Source organism: Pagrus pagrus (genome assembly GCF_965226575.1).
Source record: "Pagrus pagrus genome assembly, chromosome: 5".
Classification (NCBI taxonomy): domain Eukaryota; kingdom Metazoa; phylum Chordata; class Actinopteri; order Spariformes; family Sparidae; genus Pagrus; species Pagrus pagrus.
The window spans coordinates 1,519,491-1,537,748 of record NC_140189.1 but is presented as its reverse complement, the minus strand read 5'-3'; the positions used below and the strand labels follow the sequence as shown (position 1 = coordinate 1,537,748).

At 40.9% G+C, this 18,258-nt stretch overlaps 1 protein-coding gene across 3 annotated transcripts in view; it reads left to right on the top strand.

Moving 5' to 3' along the window:
• Positions 1 to 18,258, top strand: part of trappc11 (trafficking protein particle complex subunit 11) — a 35,199-nt gene that overhangs the window by 8,157 nt on the left and 8,784 nt on the right. For all 3 annotated transcript variants that reach the window (XM_084353662.1, XM_084353661.1, XM_084353663.1), the window contains exons 7-18: positions 103 to 176; positions 1,494 to 1,590; positions 2,825 to 2,958; positions 3,688 to 3,829; positions 4,949 to 5,042; positions 5,153 to 5,232; positions 12,520 to 12,598; positions 14,022 to 14,076; positions 14,308 to 14,453; positions 14,756 to 14,817; positions 16,150 to 16,282; positions 17,294 to 17,424. In XM_084353662.1, coding sequence (XP_084209788.1) covers positions 103 to 176; positions 1,494 to 1,590; positions 2,825 to 2,958; positions 3,688 to 3,829; positions 4,949 to 5,042; positions 5,153 to 5,232; positions 12,520 to 12,598; positions 14,022 to 14,076; positions 14,308 to 14,453; positions 14,756 to 14,817; positions 16,150 to 16,282; positions 17,294 to 17,424 — 1,227 coding nt within the window. The remainder of the gene's footprint in view (positions 1 to 102; positions 177 to 1,493; positions 1,591 to 2,824; positions 2,959 to 3,687; positions 3,830 to 4,948; positions 5,043 to 5,152; positions 5,233 to 12,519; positions 12,599 to 14,021; positions 14,077 to 14,307; positions 14,454 to 14,755; positions 14,818 to 16,149; positions 16,283 to 17,293; positions 17,425 to 18,258) is intronic.

Here is an 18,258-nt window from a genome sequence, read left to right as displayed (position 1 = left end):
GCTGTTTGGTATGAAGGTGACATTGGTCGTATAGTAGTATGTTATGCCTCCTCCTTACACTATCCTCTTCATCTCTTCTCCACCTTCTGATTGTGTTCCCAGCTGCTGTTTGTCAGACACCAGTTTAAAATTGCATTCTTCAGTGAGCTGAAGCAGGACACCCAGAATGCTCTCAAGTAAGTCTGAGCCTATACATTCCTAATGGATCAAAATCTCCGTTAAGACTTTATGAGACTGAATATTAAACAGCAGTAGTGTATTTCCATCAACAGAATAAAATAAAGAAAAGAAAAAATCTTTTTAATAGGAAATTGGAAAGTCTCTAAAACTGTCTGAAAAGATCACCAGTGTTGGGCAAGTTTCTCAGGAAGTGTAATAAGTTACTTTTAACTTATTACCCCATTAAAAAGTAATAATATTACCTATTACTTGGTATCAAAAGTAATAAGTTGTCACTTGTAATATGACTATATTACTTTCAGCTGTCAGCCAAACTGTGTAACTGCATACGGTACAGCCTCTCAACCTGATGCTTTTGTTGTCACCTGTCCAGTCTTCAGCTGTGGTGAGAAAGAGAAAGACACAACAGTCTACTGTAAACATGGCCTTCAAATTAGTTTCCATCACCACATATTCTCTCTTGAGGTTGCCAGCAAGCGTCTTTCTGTGTGGCAGCCTGACATTATTGTTCATGGGTATTTTCTCTATAATGCATAGAGAGTGGGTCAACTGTGAACACAAGTAACATCTCCTTCATCTTGTGCACTTCATGTCTCTCCACAACCGTGTCCTGCTCTGAAATCCAGATTCTGTTGTTTACCCAGAGTGTATGCTGCTTCACTGGCAGAGTTTTCACAAGTTTCACATTGCTGTGCTGCCGTATCAGATGCTTCAGTTAATAAGATATTGTATTTTTGTGTTTTAAAGCATTTTGCTGCTTTGCAACAGACCATAGTGTTCTTTCCGTCTTTGACTGAGACAAACTCAAAATAAGGACAATACCTCCAGCTGTTATAGCATACCTATTCCCCCATCCTCCGTCCTCCATCCTGCGTTCAGCTTTTTGGCTAGTTGTCGATGTGACCTATCCTCACCTGCAGTGCTTACACATCATTGTAAAACAGGCCACCTTGGGTAAAAAAAACAGATTGCGTTCTGGCAACAAGTATGCAGTGTTATTTACTGATTTGGAAATTATAATCCCTTACACTACTCATTACTGGGGAAAGTAATGATATCAGAGTTAATGAGTAACGCGTTACTACCCAACACTCCAGGAGTTTCCATTTTTGCAAAAGGGGGATGGTGTAAAATTGCAGTGTCCAGATGTGCAGGCCTGATTGTGACCTATTGTCAAAAAACCCAGATTAAATTGAATTGACCATGATTCCATTTATAAAAACAATAAAAGGGGTGTTCACTTTTGTATAGGCACTGTGTACCGCTGTGTTGTCCTCTTTTCTCTTATTGAGTAAGTTTATTTGTGTCTATAGGTACTACAGAACTGCATACAGTCTTGTTCATGAGCTCAGAGCCCATGAGACCAACATGTTGGAGATCAAAACTATGGCTGGCTTCATCAACTATAAGGTACAGTTCTGTTTGTTTATGGTTATTGGGCAGAAATGTTCTTTTGATCAACACTTTGGTCAGTGACAAAGTTTCTCAAACACTAATGGATGTATCGATTCAGGAGGAGAGAATGAGTGGCCGCTGTTCTTGTCAGGCACATGTGTACAAAAATGATAATCGGTATTGGAAATAAACTTCAGCTCCAAAGAGACACAGGTGGAAGTAGGGTTGTATCTGAATCAGAATTTTCTGAGTTGTCTGAGCTTTTTCTTCAATTCATCTTCAGAATTAGAAATTCCTTCATTAGTCCCGCAAACGGGGAAAATTGCCTACGATTACAAGAAATGATTAGTATAATTCATTATTCACTACTCCATCCAGTTATAGTTCATCACCACACCAATCGTCTAACAGCCTAAATGCCAGGTCTCAGCTCTTACTTTTAAGACTCTCATTTAAATGCATTTTCTTTATCATCTGTGTTGTGAAACAATTAGATTTCCACACAGTCATAAAAATAAAAAGTGTGCATCATGTTCATCGTACTAGCAGTGTACGATAATTTGACCACTTAGTGATGCTTATATAAGTTGTTGATTTTAGTGTACACTGTCTCATTTCAGTTCATTATGGACACCCCCTTCCACGCTACATCATCTTGCTTTCAAAGAAACCCAGATATGGGTAGTTTTGTAGGCATGTCAAATATTTGTTCTGTGTTCTGTAAAGTTCCCGTTCTGACTCGCATACAATAATTATCCCCAAATTACAAACATTTTAAGTCTCTGGTACAATAGTTTAACATTTCTCATCTGGCAACGCTGGTCCTGTTCATAATTTAGTTATTAAAACTTCATGCAGCCTGAGCGTCTCTCCTGCTGGGTTGCAGACAGGGCTGTTGTAGTTTATCCAATGACGCTGCATTTGGTACCTGGCCTGAGAGTGTCGGAGAAGCAAACAGAACTAAATCACTCATGCGTCATATTTTCATAGCAGTTAGTTTTGTAGTTAGTCCGTTTTGAGACAAGACTGGGTTTGTAAAAGTTTACATGCTGTTCTCCTGTGTTTCTCTGTGTTAGTGAAACGGTGCAGTGATTTGACTGACTTGAGTGGACTTGTGCGCTATTGCTTTGTGTCATCAATGTTTAGAAGGTCTAAATTAGATGGAAGTTTGCAGTTACTAACCATTTTCCGCCTTTCATGTCCCTCTGCTCTTTCTCTCTTGATGGCTCTCTCTTTTTTTTGTCTCTAGATCTGTCGGCTGTGTTTCCAGCATAACACTCCTCTAGATGCTATAGCCCAGTTCAGGAAGCACATTGACCTGTGTAAGAAGAAGATCGGCAGTGCTGAACTGGCCTTTGAGCACGCCGCATGGATGTCTAAACAGTGAGATACAACTGTATATGAATACACAGAAAATCACATATATACACTGTGTAGTCATGAACACATACCTAGCACACCCTGTATGTAACATGCTGAAGTAATGAAACCTTAATTAAGAATACACAAACATCTGTTGCAAAAGGTAATGGTTTATTTCCTTGACTGCATGACTGAAAACAATAATGATATGTACAGCTGATAAACCTAATCTTTCAAACAATCAAGCAGGAGTCATTCAATATTTTTAAGGTTACCAGGCTTGTTCTGTTGTCATAATAGAGAGAATTCAGACCTGTTATTAAAATCTGCCCTGAGTTAACCAATCACAAGTGGACACCTTGATGCCCATCAGTTCACACCTGACATTAACATGCGTCTCGAGTGACCACTTGTGATCGGACTTCACTTCCCTTCTCAACTTGTAAAACACATACAACACTGGAACAAATGGATACAATTTTGGTCACACAAATAAAGAAATTTCTTCATGCATATTATTTGCAAAATGAACAAGACCCAAATAGTTAAAACTGTGTTGTTGACAACATTTCACAAAATTTGTTACATTTATCCTTATGTAACTACTCTTTAAATCATGCGATCTGTAAGGGTGTCTGCGGTTATTGTGATTACTGATTGTAAAGAAAGCTGACTTGTATATCTGCTGTTTAATGCCCATATATCATGATCCTAAACCCCAATTATTCCATTCGTCTTTGCTTCTTAAAGGTTCCAGTCCTTTGGTGAGCTGTTTGATGAAGCCATAAAGTTGGGTCTGACTGCCATCCAGACCCAGAACCCTGGTTTCTACTACCAGCAAGCTGCTTGTTACAGCCAGGACAGGAAACAGCAGGCACAGCAGCTTTGTCAGGTAAAAATAATACAACTAGGGCCGGGACTTTAACGCGTTAATTAAGATTAATTAATTACACAAAAATGAACGCGTTAAAAAATGAACGCATTTAAATCACACTTATTTTTGCACCACGGAACGTTTCTCACTGGATGAGTTTCAGGCGTACCGATTATACTGGAGCACAATTATTTAACAAGTTAAAAAGCCCCCGACACTGGCGCCCTGGCAATAGCAACATAAGCAAGACAGCACCGCTGTCCAGCTGCTCTCTCAGGCCGGCCATCAGATCATGTCTGTGACTGGACACATGAGAGCAGCTAGGGACGGCGCTCTGACCCGCCCTGGCAACATATAGCAACATAAGCAAGACAGCTGGACTTTCAACGCGCTACACCAACCACAGCACGCTGTCCAGCTCCTCTCTCAGGCCGGCCTTGAAAGTGAAAGTGAAAGTTAAAACTTTACCGAGCAATCCTTGTCGCTGCTGAATCCCTAGTCTGTTGGTCTTGGTTATGTACCACCTTGAAAAAAAAAATAAACAATGTTTTGTTGCTTAAGCTCATGTATTCAGTCATTATTCAATGGTATACTAAAACCCATATGAGAAAAAGTGCTTCTCACTGTTCTCAGGTCAAATATTTATGTGCGATTAAAAATGCGATTAGTTTCGATTAATTAATTACAAAGCCTCTAATTAATTAGATTATTTTTTTTAATCGAGTCCCGGCCCTAAATACAACTACTGTTAATTCTCTCTTAGGGCCAGGTTATACTAGAAAAGAAAGGGTTTATATGATGTGTTGTCAGACCTAATCAGAAATCTAAAAGGTTTTAATCTGAACAGCCACATTTAGTGATTGAGTTTAGAGCCAGCCACCAGAGAGAAGGAGGAGACATGATGCAGTTGCTTTTACTGCTAGCACTACTGCTCCAAATAATACCTTGAATGCTGATAATAGTTTTCTGTTGTCGTACAAATCTGCTGCAAGGTCTTTACTTTATTGTAAAATATAAATGTGAATTTTATTTACCACCTTTCACCTGACTTGATGACCGTTTTGGTTATGCAGCTTTTATGTATTTCCTTATCCACAAAAGACCAGTTGGTTTAATTTCTTGGGTTGGTTGTTCCAGGCTGGAGCGAGTTATCCCTCCCCCGAACCATTTGACACTCAGAGTGGAGGACTGGACTTCTATGGCCAGAGACCCTGGAGACAAGGACACCAGAGTATGTTCAGTTTGTATGATGTCCAATTAAAGTGTTAGAGAGGATATTTTTGTCCATCTGACATGATGTTAGAAATGTAAAATAGGACTTGTGTATTATTGTTTTTCCAGGTATTGATCCTCCAGATGCAGAGAAGGAGAAGGCGGGGATTCTGGCCCTGCAGATTAAAGAGAGGGATGTACCACATTCTGTAAGAATGCACGCACACACACACACACACACACACACACACACACACACACACACACATACACACACACTGAATACACAGCTGTGGCCATAGTGTAGCTCACTGTTTCACTGTTCCATTTAAAGGGGAACTACTGTTTTTTACAACCTGGACCTTATTTCTAGCATAAAATATGATCATTTACACCCAGATAACTTTGGTGTCATTTGGCGTCGTTCGGACAAAATTAGATCCAGTGGAGCGCCGCTATATCCATATAATGCGAGTGATCCGGGCACCGAAGCGCAGCCTCTATATAACGCATTATCTGCCACGAAACGAGTTCATTTCACCAATATTTTGTCATGATACGCTAGCGCTATTCCCCTCTGAGTCCGGGCTCGTCCGTTATCAACATCCAGGGTCAAACTAGCAGTAGCAGCTACAGGTAAACAAGCCGGCTGTCGCGGGTGCGCGCGCAGCTCAGAGATGACATCTTCCAGGTCAGAGGTAGTAGGTCAACCTACAGACCCCGGATGTTGATAACAGGCAACAGGCGGACTCAGAGGGGAATAGCACTAGCGTATCATGACAAAATATTGGTGAAATGAACTAGTTTCGTGGCAGATCATGCTCATAGAGGCTGCACTTCAGTGCCCGGATCACTCGCATTATATGGATATACGCGGCGCTCCACTGGATCTAATTTCGTCCGAACGACGCCAAATGACACCAAAGTTATCTGGGTGAGTAAATGATCGTATTTTATGCTAGAAATATGGTCCAGGTTGTAAAAAACGGTAGTTCCCCTTTAAGTAGGGCTGTGGCCACCTAATCAACATCATCAATTATGTAAATACGTGGGTTTGCAAAGAAGTAAATCAAGACATATTTTACTTAATATACATTCTCGATTAATCTTGAGTACATAGATGCTTGCCCTATGCCACATGCACCTTGCCAGAAATGTCTATACATTGCAGCGACACAGACCAAAAGGAATGTGATGTCCGCTTAGTAGCATCAGATTTTCCATCTTCTCCTTGGGTGTTTAGCGGTTCTGTTACCACAGGTGATTGTGACCTGTAGTTACCCCAGTAAATGCACCGCTGTCTTCGGCTGTTGCAGTCCCCTCCTGACCAGCTGGCTGCTGCTCATCTTGGGTTATACTACTCCTCCTCCAGAGCTGCTCTATGCTGCTGGAGTGTCTTTGGGCTAGAGAGAGTGGACAGGCTACAGTCATGGTGTAAAGTTTACATACACTTGTAAAGAACATCTATATTTATGGCAGCCTTGAGTTCCAATGATTTCTACAACTAATTTTTCAATGGTTCAATAATGACTTTATTATAGGTCTTCTGAAAATGTGACCAAATCTGCTGGGTCAAAAATATACATAAAGCAACTTTAATGATTCATTTTGATGATCATAGATAGTTGTATCAATCAAATTTGCTTTGGAGCATGGCCTGTAAACCTCTTCTTGGTGATTATGATTGATAACGGCTGATTACTTTTCTGGGCCCATTTTAATAGGGCTTCTTTGATACACCCATTGACTCAGCCACAAACACTACAATGGGAAAAGTCTAAGGAGCTCAGTATTGATCTGAAAGAGTGCATTATTGATTTGAACAAGTCAGGAAAGTCACTTGAAGCTATTTCAATAATTGGTAAGGATGGTCAACAATCAGCCAAAAACCACCAAAAGGCAAGTCCAAGATTAATTACAAGCTTCTGGAAGACAGGCCTCAGTGTCCACACACGTGTGTTTTGCATTGCCATGGGCTGAGAGGCTGCCGCGGAAGGAAGATGCTCTTGCTCCAAATGCGGCACCTTAAAGAGCGATTGAAGTTTGCTGCTGATGGACAAAGAAAAAACCTTCTGGAGGAAAACTCTGTGCTCAGATGACACAAAAATGTAGTTGTTTGGCTACAATGACCAGCAATATGTTTGGAGGTGAGAAGGAGAGGCCTTTAACCCCAAGAACGCCATACCTACCGTCAGGCATGGTGTTGGTAGTATTATTCTGTGGGGCTGTTTTGCTTCCAGTGGATCTGGTGCTCCAAAGAAAGTAAATGGAATAATGAGGGACCATCGAGAACATGCGGACTGTGCTGAAGAAATAAGTCTGTGCCAGGAAGCTAACAAATTTGTGTGAAATCACACACTGATCCAACTTGTGTGAATTTTATCACAGCAACTCACTATGTGACTCAGTAGTGTGTATGGCCCCTGCGTGCCTGTATGCACTCCCGGCATCATCTGGGCATGCTCCTAATGTGTCGGCGAATGGTGTCCTGGGGGAACTCCCCCCAGACCTGGATCAGGGCATCAGTGAGCTCCTGGACAGTCTGTGGTGGTACTTGGTGGCGTCGGATGCACCGATACATAATGTCTCATAGGTGCTCAACTAGGGCTGGGCAAAACGATTATTTTTGTAATGGATTAATCTAGCAAAATTTTTTTCAATGCATCGATTAATCTAACGATTAATTTTTCAATTCGATTCTATTCCGATTCGATTAGATTAGCGATTATTTCCCCATAATTTGACCTATATAGCAATTTACATATGCTAATTTATGTATCTCAATGAAAAAACACAAATTTCTTCATTCCAATACATTTTTATTGCTCTTAATTACCAAATTCCAAAATAAAATTCAAGTAATGAATAGCAAGCGGTCTCATGTCTTTCAGCACTTTGAGGTGCTGGTGCATAGCCGTCGTGCTTTTATGATAGGCCATTTCCATTTTACAAAGCTGACAAACAACAGAGTTGCTCCCTTTTACTGTAAAATAGTCCCATACCTTCGAAATACGTGTTCTTTTTTTGCTGAGTTCAGCGTCAGCTGACTCAGTAGCCCCATTCACACTGCCATCCTGCGCCAATTCTCGGCATCCGCCTCTGTGTGAAAGTTTCAGATGCGGCGAGGGTGAAATTTCCCTCCGCCGCCTCTGATGCTCCTCCGGAGGTATCAGAGGCGCATTAATGGCGAACCGAACCAGTGTGAACGGATAAGCCGGCGGCACGGAGGGAGGGCGTGTCGGTCTGATGGTGTTCACTGTGTGATAACTAAACGGGTCCAATAATACCGCAGTTATTCATGGATAAGTGTCTGTCAGCCTGTCGGTCCGACCGACTCTTCGTCACATTTCTGCCCGAAAAACAGCATCTGTCCCCTTTAACTCACCAAATGTTTGTCACGGTGAAAAAAATCACCGGGACGGTCAGCCCTCCACCGAGACTTCAGTGAACTTTCCCCCAGAAAACAGCCTCCCTCCCCGGGAGTGAAAGAGTCAGACAGCGTCCAGTTTACTGATGGTGATTATTTAATTATGTAATTTAGAGAAAAACGTAACTTTGTCACTTTCCAGGATGTTTGGTGGGTCAGGATCTCATCACAACACATTATAACAGCATCCATATGATTATAAACAGTCAGCAGGTACATGTTTAGATTAACAGGAGGACACCAGGGAAACACGTTGAAAAAAACACACGTCATCACCATGACGCGTACCGTCACGCCTCTTTTGGAGCCGCGGCGCCGGCTTTCTGTGTGAATTACACTCTGGTTTGTCTTTTACGCCGGAGCTGCTCGGCTCTGTGTGAACAACCAACGGCGGAGAATTGGCGAACCGCTGCTGCGGCGAGAATGCGGCGTCTGTGTGAAAAGGGCTACTGGCGTTGCTGCTGCTGCTACTCGCTGCTGCCATTTTTTGTTTTGGTCAGTTGACGCGTCTACGTACAGTTTTTGCGTCAACGTATTTTTTGCCCCAGCCCTATGCTCAACACAATTTAGGTCTCGGCAACGAGAGGGTCAGTCAATGGCATCAATGCCTTTGTCATCCAAGAACTGCCTACACACTCTGGCCACATGAGGCCAGGTATTGTCCTGCAACAGGAGGAAGGAAAGGTCTGACAGTCGCTCTGAGGATTTCATTTCTTTCCTAACAGCAGTCAGAGTACAGTTGGCTACGACATGGAGGTCTGTGTGACCCTCCAAGGATATGCCTTCCCAGACCATCACTGAACCCTCGCCAAACTGGTCATGCTGGATGATGTTACAGGCAGCATAACGTTCACCACAGCATCTCCAGACTCCTTCACGCCTGTCACATGTGCTCAGTGTGAACTAGCTCTCATCTGTGAAGAAAACGGGGTGCCAATGGGGCGGACCTGCCAATTCTGGTGTTCGTTTGCAAATGCCAATCAAGCTGCACGGTGCTGGGATGTGAGCACAGGTCCCATTAGTGGACGTTGGGCCCTCATGTCTTGTTGTACCAAACAAGTTAAGAAGCAGCAAACGGGCTGCACAGTGAACGGTGAAAAAAATGGATGGATCGGTCAGATTAACACAATAGTCCGACTTTTTCTAACATCATGTAAATGTACTGAGTAGCCTGCTGAAGGTCATTTTGTAAGGCTCTGGCAATGCTCCTCCTGTTCCTCCCCGCACCACCAGATACCTGTCATGCTGCTGTGTTGATGCCCTTCTACGGCCCTGTCGAACTCTCCTCATGTAACGGCCGGTATCTTGGTATCCCCTCCATGCTCATGAGACTGTGCTGGGAGACACAGCACACCTTCTTGTGACCACACGTATGGATGTGCCATCCTTGAGGAGCTGGACAAACTGTGCAACCTGATTTGGCTGAAGGTATCGCCTCTTGTTACCAGTAGTGACAAGGACACTAGCAGAGCACAAAACTAGAGAAGAACCAGTTAGGAAGGATAAGGAGAGAGCAATTGTCTGTGGCCACTACATGCAAAACCATTACCTTTGAGAATGAGAGTTGTAGAAAATCATTGGAATGATGATATACATGTTCTTTACAAGTGTATGTAAACTGTTGGCCAAGATTTTAGGTGTGTATGGAGATGGGCAGCCCTCTCAACAGACACCCAGCCTGAGGCACAGCTGCGAGCCGAATAGGTCGGCATGTTTTCAGGGGAAAGTACAGCTGGCAATATGCTCACCACCACCAGAAACAAAAACACACAAGCGCACATGTATAAAGTCGTGTTTACTTTCTGTCCACATTTTCTGTCCAATATGTTAGCATTACAAACACATGGAACATGTTTATGTTCAGTGAAATTGTTTTTCAAATGTTAAATGTTTTTCATCGACCCCATATTAAAAGCAGTTTATGCACCGCTGCCAGTTTTGATGTAGCATTACACCATACGTTCTTCATTTAATGTTGCTGGTGGGCTGTTTTATATCATCTGTTTATTTTAACGGCCATGCATGAGAAAAAAAATGGCTTAAAATCTGTTGTTACTGTGACTATTGTTAAATTCTGTAAATCTTTTAAATGATTTTCCTTCCCCCACACTGTTGCAGAAATACATTTACCAGTGATTATAACTACATATTACTCCGGTGATTCAATAAATCCATGTCATGATCATTTTAAGTTTTAAATCAAGTACTTACTGTATGTAAAAATACTGATTCCTCAGTTCAGGGAAAGGGCTGCTATGACATACAGCAGTTCTTTCAAATTTGAGGTCCAATGTTATACTGATCAGGCATCTGACAAATAGAGCTTATTATTGTTAATATCATAACACAACAATGACATGGAAATTATACTAATTTTAAAATATGCCACTATAATCATTATTACAATGTCCTTTATTTGTCTTTTTTCAGGATGATAATCAAAATGAATCTTAAAATTAGTCATTAGATTAATTGACCAATTGAGCAAATAAGCATTAGATTAATTGATGAAAAAATAATCGATAGGTGCAGCCATACATTTAAAGCTGGAGTTTGTAGAATATGTGAAAAATGCATGAGACTGGGATGGAAACAACTGCCCTCCCCCCTCCCCTCCCTGTTTCAACTCCGTAGCTCCACACTTTCACTTTCCATTCTCGTGGACGCGCGCTAGCGCTAGGAATATTCACGTCGGAGCTTTTCTGTCATACACTTGCCGTGGCCGAATTACAGGTAAGAAAGTACTTTACCTTTCTCTGGTGAACAAATTGAACACATGAACAAACAAACATTACTTTTGCATCGTTTAGAGACCGACGACAATTACTTCTTGCTAACGTCTCAGCATGACATAGCCTACATGTCTGGCACTAATAAAGCTACGATATTTGTCATACTGACGTGATACTTATGTAGCATAATCTAATGACAACAGCAACACTTATATATCACGGGAAAGAGGTGTGAATGCTAAGAATAATAAAACATATAACACTGTAGTAAACAATTACCCCCACATGCACGGACTATCGGAGACAACCACTTTATTCAGACACTTCTTTCTTTCCACCGCAACCTGAATATAAATAATAACTGTCACATCCATATCTACACGACACACGTCCTCTGTATGTCTTGAACATATAACGGTACTGACAATACATTTGACGTCGACTTTGGCTCTGACTTGCTTGTAGCTGTCGTGAGCCTTTGGCTACGGTTAGCATAGAGCTAATCAACTCACAACATTACTCGTCATTTGAGACCACAAACCGCCTGCTTTATTAGATTCACGGTCATTTCAACTACACAGCCAATTACTACCACACATTTAGATTATCAGCTATGTAAAACTTGTATTGGAGGCTCACCTGTCCAGGAGAAGAACAGCAAGCTCAGTATCCAGCTTCAGCCCGATGCTATCGCTCAGCGCTCTCCACCTCGGACATGCTTGTCCAATGTTTACACGCGATTTATTCCGTATATTGTCACTCACCCTCTTGGACTCTCATTTCTCTACATCGGTCTTCCTTTTTTTGGCTTGCTTAGCCTTGTATGCCTTTGTTGGTAATGCCGGGATAGTGGCTTTTCCTGACGGGACGTCCGCCATTGCATCTTCACCACCGATGGAAGGTGAACGGGCATCGACTTTGGTTGAGCAACCAATAGGAACGCCCAAAACAGCTTGCTCTGTAAAATGAACTATCATTGGCTGAACACTGCCGTCACGGCACAGATTTTTGAAAGCCTGAATACAGAACCAAGAGGAGACACAGAAGTCCAGTGTTCTGTCATAACACTATGAATTACAAAATGCTCAAAGGTTATTATTGATTTTTGACCAAATGACGCCAGAAATAACTTACACACTCCAGCTTTAAGGCAGCCATTACTCAACTTGCTACTTACTATGTGTTTTCAATTAATATATAATTTTAACATCTTTCATATTACACACATCCTAAGTGTAAACAAAGGAGCACAGTAGCAATCTTTACAATTCTGAGGAACAAGTTGTTTGAAGCAAATGGCTTTATTAAGACATGTCTTTCTTTCTCTGCCCCAACAGGAGCTGATAATAGCACTTCTCAGTAACGCTGTTGCACAGTTTAAGAAGTATAAGTGCCCTCGAATGAAGAGTCACCTCAGTGAGTATAATTGTTCTTTCTTGTGGCCCACTCACATTAGAGATGTTCCGATACCATTTTTTCCTTCCCAATACTGATTTCGAAACCTGGGCTTTGGGTATTAGCCAATAACAGAGTACCGATCCGATACCAGTGCGTCTTAAGAAAAAAATATATATATAGAAGACATTTTTTTTTCCTTCTAACAGTTACTACTAACCCTGTATGGATGTAATATGATTGCTATCATTGTTGTATGGCCTGGCTCAGGTAAAACCTTGCAGAGAATGATTTCCATACAACATTCTTTTATTATCTCTTTTGACAGTCAGTCATAACCGACAAAGAACAATTAAGGAAATCTAGGAATAAATAACAATTCCTTTAAAAACTTAAAGTGCAGCCAATTTTTAAATAAAAACAGCCTAGAACAGTAGTGCGACAGCAACTTAAATAAATAATTCCCTTAAAACTTAGTCACAGAACTCTTTTGTTTGCAGCACCGCACTTTGAAAGGCAAATGTTGACGGTGATGTTAAGTTTAATAATCTGTGTGCAGACTCCGCAAAGACATGGGGCACACGTCAGAGGTCCAAATGTCAGTAGTAAAGCTGATTGCCTGCATGCCTTTCAGCCTACATGAAATGTGTTCCCTCGCTGTCTCATAAAGTTTGGGGAGTGCTCTTTCGCATGATGCGTCTTCAAATGCTTTATAAGGTTGCTGGTGTGAAATTGGCAACACTCGTGCCACCCCTCGAAATGCGTTTGACTCGGTAGTCAAATTAGCCAAATAGTTGACATGTTGCTAGCCCTGTCTGACTCACGTGAAATCAACTTCTTCTGTGCCTCTCTATAAGCAGTAGTAGCCGGGGGCAACTTCATGTGTTGGCTTTTAGAGTAGCGAAGAAGAATTGATTTCTGGTGTGTAACGTTAAGCAGAGCTAACGGAGCTAACTGGGGAGTAGCAGGGTCCTGTTTCTACATTTTGTGGTATCGGATTGGTACAAAGACTGACATTTTCGGCAGTATCGGCGTCATTTCCAATTTCAGAATCAAAACAACTCTAATTCACATAGACTCTTTGCGTTGCAGCGAAAACGCCAGTCTTCCCTAGCATTGGAATGAGACTTGTGTGTTTAGGCTGTGGCTTACATTCCCCTTTTCTTTCCCTTTTCTGTCATTATATACTGCATGTTGAATTCTGCATTCATGTAGACATTTTTGATACTTCGGTGAACCATGTAGGATATGAAAATTGTTGACCATATGTTGGTGTCATGTGATCACAGCTCATCAAAGCATCCTTTTTAAACATTTTATTTTTTCATCAATAAAATGTTGCTCAAAGGAGCTCCTTTTGTTGCACTTATCATTTTATTTGCCCCCTTTTGTGTTTAAGCTTGTCCCACTAAGTATTTCATGTCATTCTCTGTCTCTTTTATAGTGGTGCAGATGGGAGAGGAGTACTACCACGCAAAAGACTACACCAAAGCCCTAAAGTAAGTCAAAATACATTCTGGGCTAGTAAAGGACTCAACTCTCCAACATTCATGTAGATGCTCAAAAAAGCCATGGGAGTCTCACCTTAAAGTCATACTGCACCTGAAATCTTTTAAACTACTGTATAAGATGCGCATGCTTAATGTTTCCTTAATGTCTGTTTATTAGCAAGTGGATCTGAGTATTTGTGTGTGTGTGTGTGTGTGTGTGTGTGTGTGTTATGTTATCAGGCTGTTGGACTATGTGATGTGTGACTATCGCACAGAGCGGTGGTGGGGCCTCCTGACAGCCATATTGACCACAGCTCTGCGTTGTGCTTATCTAATGGCCAGTGTTAAAGACTACATCATATACTGCATGGAGCTGCTGGGAAGAGGTAAGCAGAAGGTTATACTGAGCTATTATAAGTAAATCTGTGTCACCCACTTCCAGTATGATGGAAGTAATGCAGTTTTACACAGACTATATTAACTTTTCATTTGACTTCCAACTGATATCTCCGACAGTTTGATAAGATTCCACAACTGTAGCCACAAGTGTAGATGAATTTATATTATTATTCCTCAGGGTTCATTAGAAATGCATTGTCCCCTGAGGCCCTTCTAAGCAAGTATAACATTGCGTTTGAGATAATATGGCTGAAAGGAGAGGTAACGGTGCAGGCATCTTATCTTTCAGCTTCAACCTTGAAGGAGGAACAAAAGTCGAGGATTGAGAAGAATCTCATCAAAGTCCTGATGGTGAGTAGAGGGCTGGTTGAATCAATTCAAACTGGCAACCAAAAAATTTAAAAGAATTTCAGCTTTTCTTTTCTTCTGTATTCACCAAAGATTAAAAAATACTTTTGTTTCCCATCTTACACTTGAAAGGGAAAATCTAATAAATAAGGAGACCAAAATGAAATAACATAAAATAACATTTCCTGAATTTTTTCTGAAATGTGTCTGTCGATAAGGGCAAACTCTTCAGCTTTTGTGTTTTTAAATATGGCAAAATTACTGTTGTGTTAAATACACTCTGTCAAACTCAGTCAAATAAAATATGTGCAGATAACACAATTTTATTACTATGACACTTTGATTTGAAGTGTCCTTAGTGTTGAGGGCTGAATCCATTATTTACCAGAACTATTTTTGGCTGTCAAGTAATCCCCTGTTATTTAAGCTTAGGTCATTGACCTGATATTCAAACTGTCGGGTAAAAATAGTACATATATGTGCTGATAAAACCATTTGGTTTGCTAATCTCCAGAAATTAAATTGCAATGTGGATGCATTATCAGCAGATGTTTTGTTTTTACTCGACACTGTTAGATGTATCAAATTCTTGATTTCCAGTCAAAATAGCCCAGATCATAAGCTAGAAATCGTGTTTCATCCTAAAGAGTCTTAAAAAAATAAATAATGTAAATTTGACTTATTATTTCATTTAATTGTCCTTATTCATGAGATTTTCCCTTTCAAACAGAAGACAGGACAACAAATGTCCTTTTAATTTTTGGTGGATACAGAAAAAACTACATTCTAACTTGTTTTTCATTTGCCAGATAGAATAATGATTAAGTAATTATTTAATTAATTGAAAATAATGAGTGAACATATGACACTGACCAAGGGCTCCACCCTGCTCACGATGTTCATCAAATCAAACAGTCATCCAAGGTAATCAATACCAAAATATCTGAGATTAGAATATCTGAATTAGTAGCCTCAAAATGTATGGCAGCATCAAAGCACTAAGACAGCACAGACTGATGTCAAAATATTACTGTCTGTAGGGAGGACATGATTTAAATGCATGGAATGTAGCTTTCATGTGACAGGGTAGCAATAATGGTACAAAAGAAAAGATTCTCTGGGGGGTTCTAAGTGCTGTATTATAACTCTTTTTATTGAAAAGTGTCATGGATGACTCCTTATGTCACATGCAGTTCATGAAATTAGTCACACATCAAGGCGAAGCCACACTTTGACCAACAAATGATGAGCTGGCCCACAGGTTGACCAGGTCACACACCAGCAGATATATTTTAAAATAATTCACACACATTTAAATTGTCTTTGTATTTTCAGAATGAGGTCCCTGATGCTGAGCCTGAGTGTGATTCATCGTCTGTCAGTGCAGCCAGGTCACTGTGGAGCGACCACATGTCTTTGGCAGGATCAAAGGAGCTGACTATAGAAGTGCAGGACTATATCCCATTCAGTTAGTAAACACACACTCAGTCAAAGGAACCATGTTATTAGGTTTAATGAATATAATGTAATATATAAATATAATGTCATTAAAATGACAGACATGGATCATTTTTCCTCCTGAAATACTACTTTTTAAAGCTTCAAGCATAAGGCTAATAATTTACCTCTTAAAGGAATAGTTCACTCTAAAACACAATTCAGTCATTATCGACTCACCCACATGCTGATGAGAAGTCCAGTGTAGTTTCTTATTCCTCAAAATGCAGCTGGAGACCCGCGGGGGTACTCTTCGGCAAAGATAATCCATATAACGAGCGCAAGTGGCACCCGGGAGAAAAAGTCCATAAAACTACACAAAAACTTTGTAATATTCCTCCATACTGCTCGTCCGCTGCAATCCAAGTGTCCTGAAGTGGCGACATCCAGAGTTTACTCGAAACGACGTAATTTAGTAAATTTTTCTAGCCTAAACAGTCACTATGCTATGTTTACACGGAGGCACGCTCCGCGTTCACGCGAGTCTCCCTCACAGCGTTTGCACTACAGAAGCCGCGCCGGACAAGATGAATGAGACTCGCGATAGATACACACCGGTATTTACTTTCTGCTGTGAGTGTCAAAGTTTCAAATCACCAGTGCAGCAGATCCCTCTTGTGTTTGTGTGTCACTCGGTGGCTCACAGCAGGAAGTAAATACCGGTGTGTATCTATCGCGAGTCTCGTTCATCTTGTCCGGCACGGCTTCCGTAGTGTAATCGGCTGTGAGGGAGACTCACATGAACGCGGAGCGTGCCTCCAGGCAGATGTAGCATAGTGACTGTTTAGGCTAGAAAAATGTACTAAATGACATCGTTTCGAGTGGGTGAGTCGATAATGACTGAATTTTGTTTTAGAGTGAACTATTCCTTTAAGCAATGTGTAGTGAGACATACATGACTGTTTAATTTTAAAAACTGTACCACAATTTTTGTTCTTTCCATGAGGATGTTTCCACTCTGACCTCTCCTTTTTGACTCCAGTCCAGTGTAAGGCCAAGTTCCAGTCTCCCAGTTTCCATGTAGACCAGCCAATCCAACTCCAGGTTTTCCTCCGAGCTGACTGTCCTCATCCTGTATCATTCAACAAGCTGGCTGTCAGCCTCAGTAACCAGGTAACTTAACAAATGTAATAAAAGCAAAATAATTCTCTAGTATCAGCCATAGTGACTGGTTCTAGGACTTTGACTATACAGGAAAGACAAAATACAGTTTTTCCCCTAGGATGGAGTTTTAGCGCATGTGACACCTCCGCTGTTCGCAAAGTGTGATGTCTAGGATTTTTCTGTCGGTCTGCCGGCATCAAAAGGGCTGTAAGTACATATGAGGTGTGAAGAGACAGTTTTTTAAACATCACATCACTGAAAATTCAAACATGCAGGTGCGAAATCAGACATTTTATCAAGAGAAATTCCTGAAGGGGACACCAAATGTGTGCTGAAAGAAAATGTGTCGTAGCTCTGCCAGCTAAGAATGACTACATTGCTACTGCAAACACTGCTAGTTGTGTTTACAGTGATAAACTGGGGGGAGAATCATATTTTAACTAGGATGAGGGGTTGCACCCCCCTTGGATTTAGGCCTATGTGATTTGACAAACAAGCTAGACTATTAATTATTGTGTGACCCCTATCACCACTAGGTGTGGGCTAGCTAGTTGTCAGTTATTCTTAAATTATTAATTCTTAACTCTCCTTTTCTCTAGAATTAACTTGCATCACTACGATGTTGTGTTATTAAACAGGGCTATTTACGATTTACTGGAATTTAACGACATTTTCAGTGATAAAATAACTTACATTTTTGACGATTTTTATGACGTTTATATGCTTAATGCTTTATTTGGTAGTAAAGTGAGTAAAGTCAGTAGTGAGGAAAAAATACAACTTTAGTTTCTAAAGTTATAAGACGGAGTCCTCTTCATTTCTATGCTTTACTGACAAGTGTGA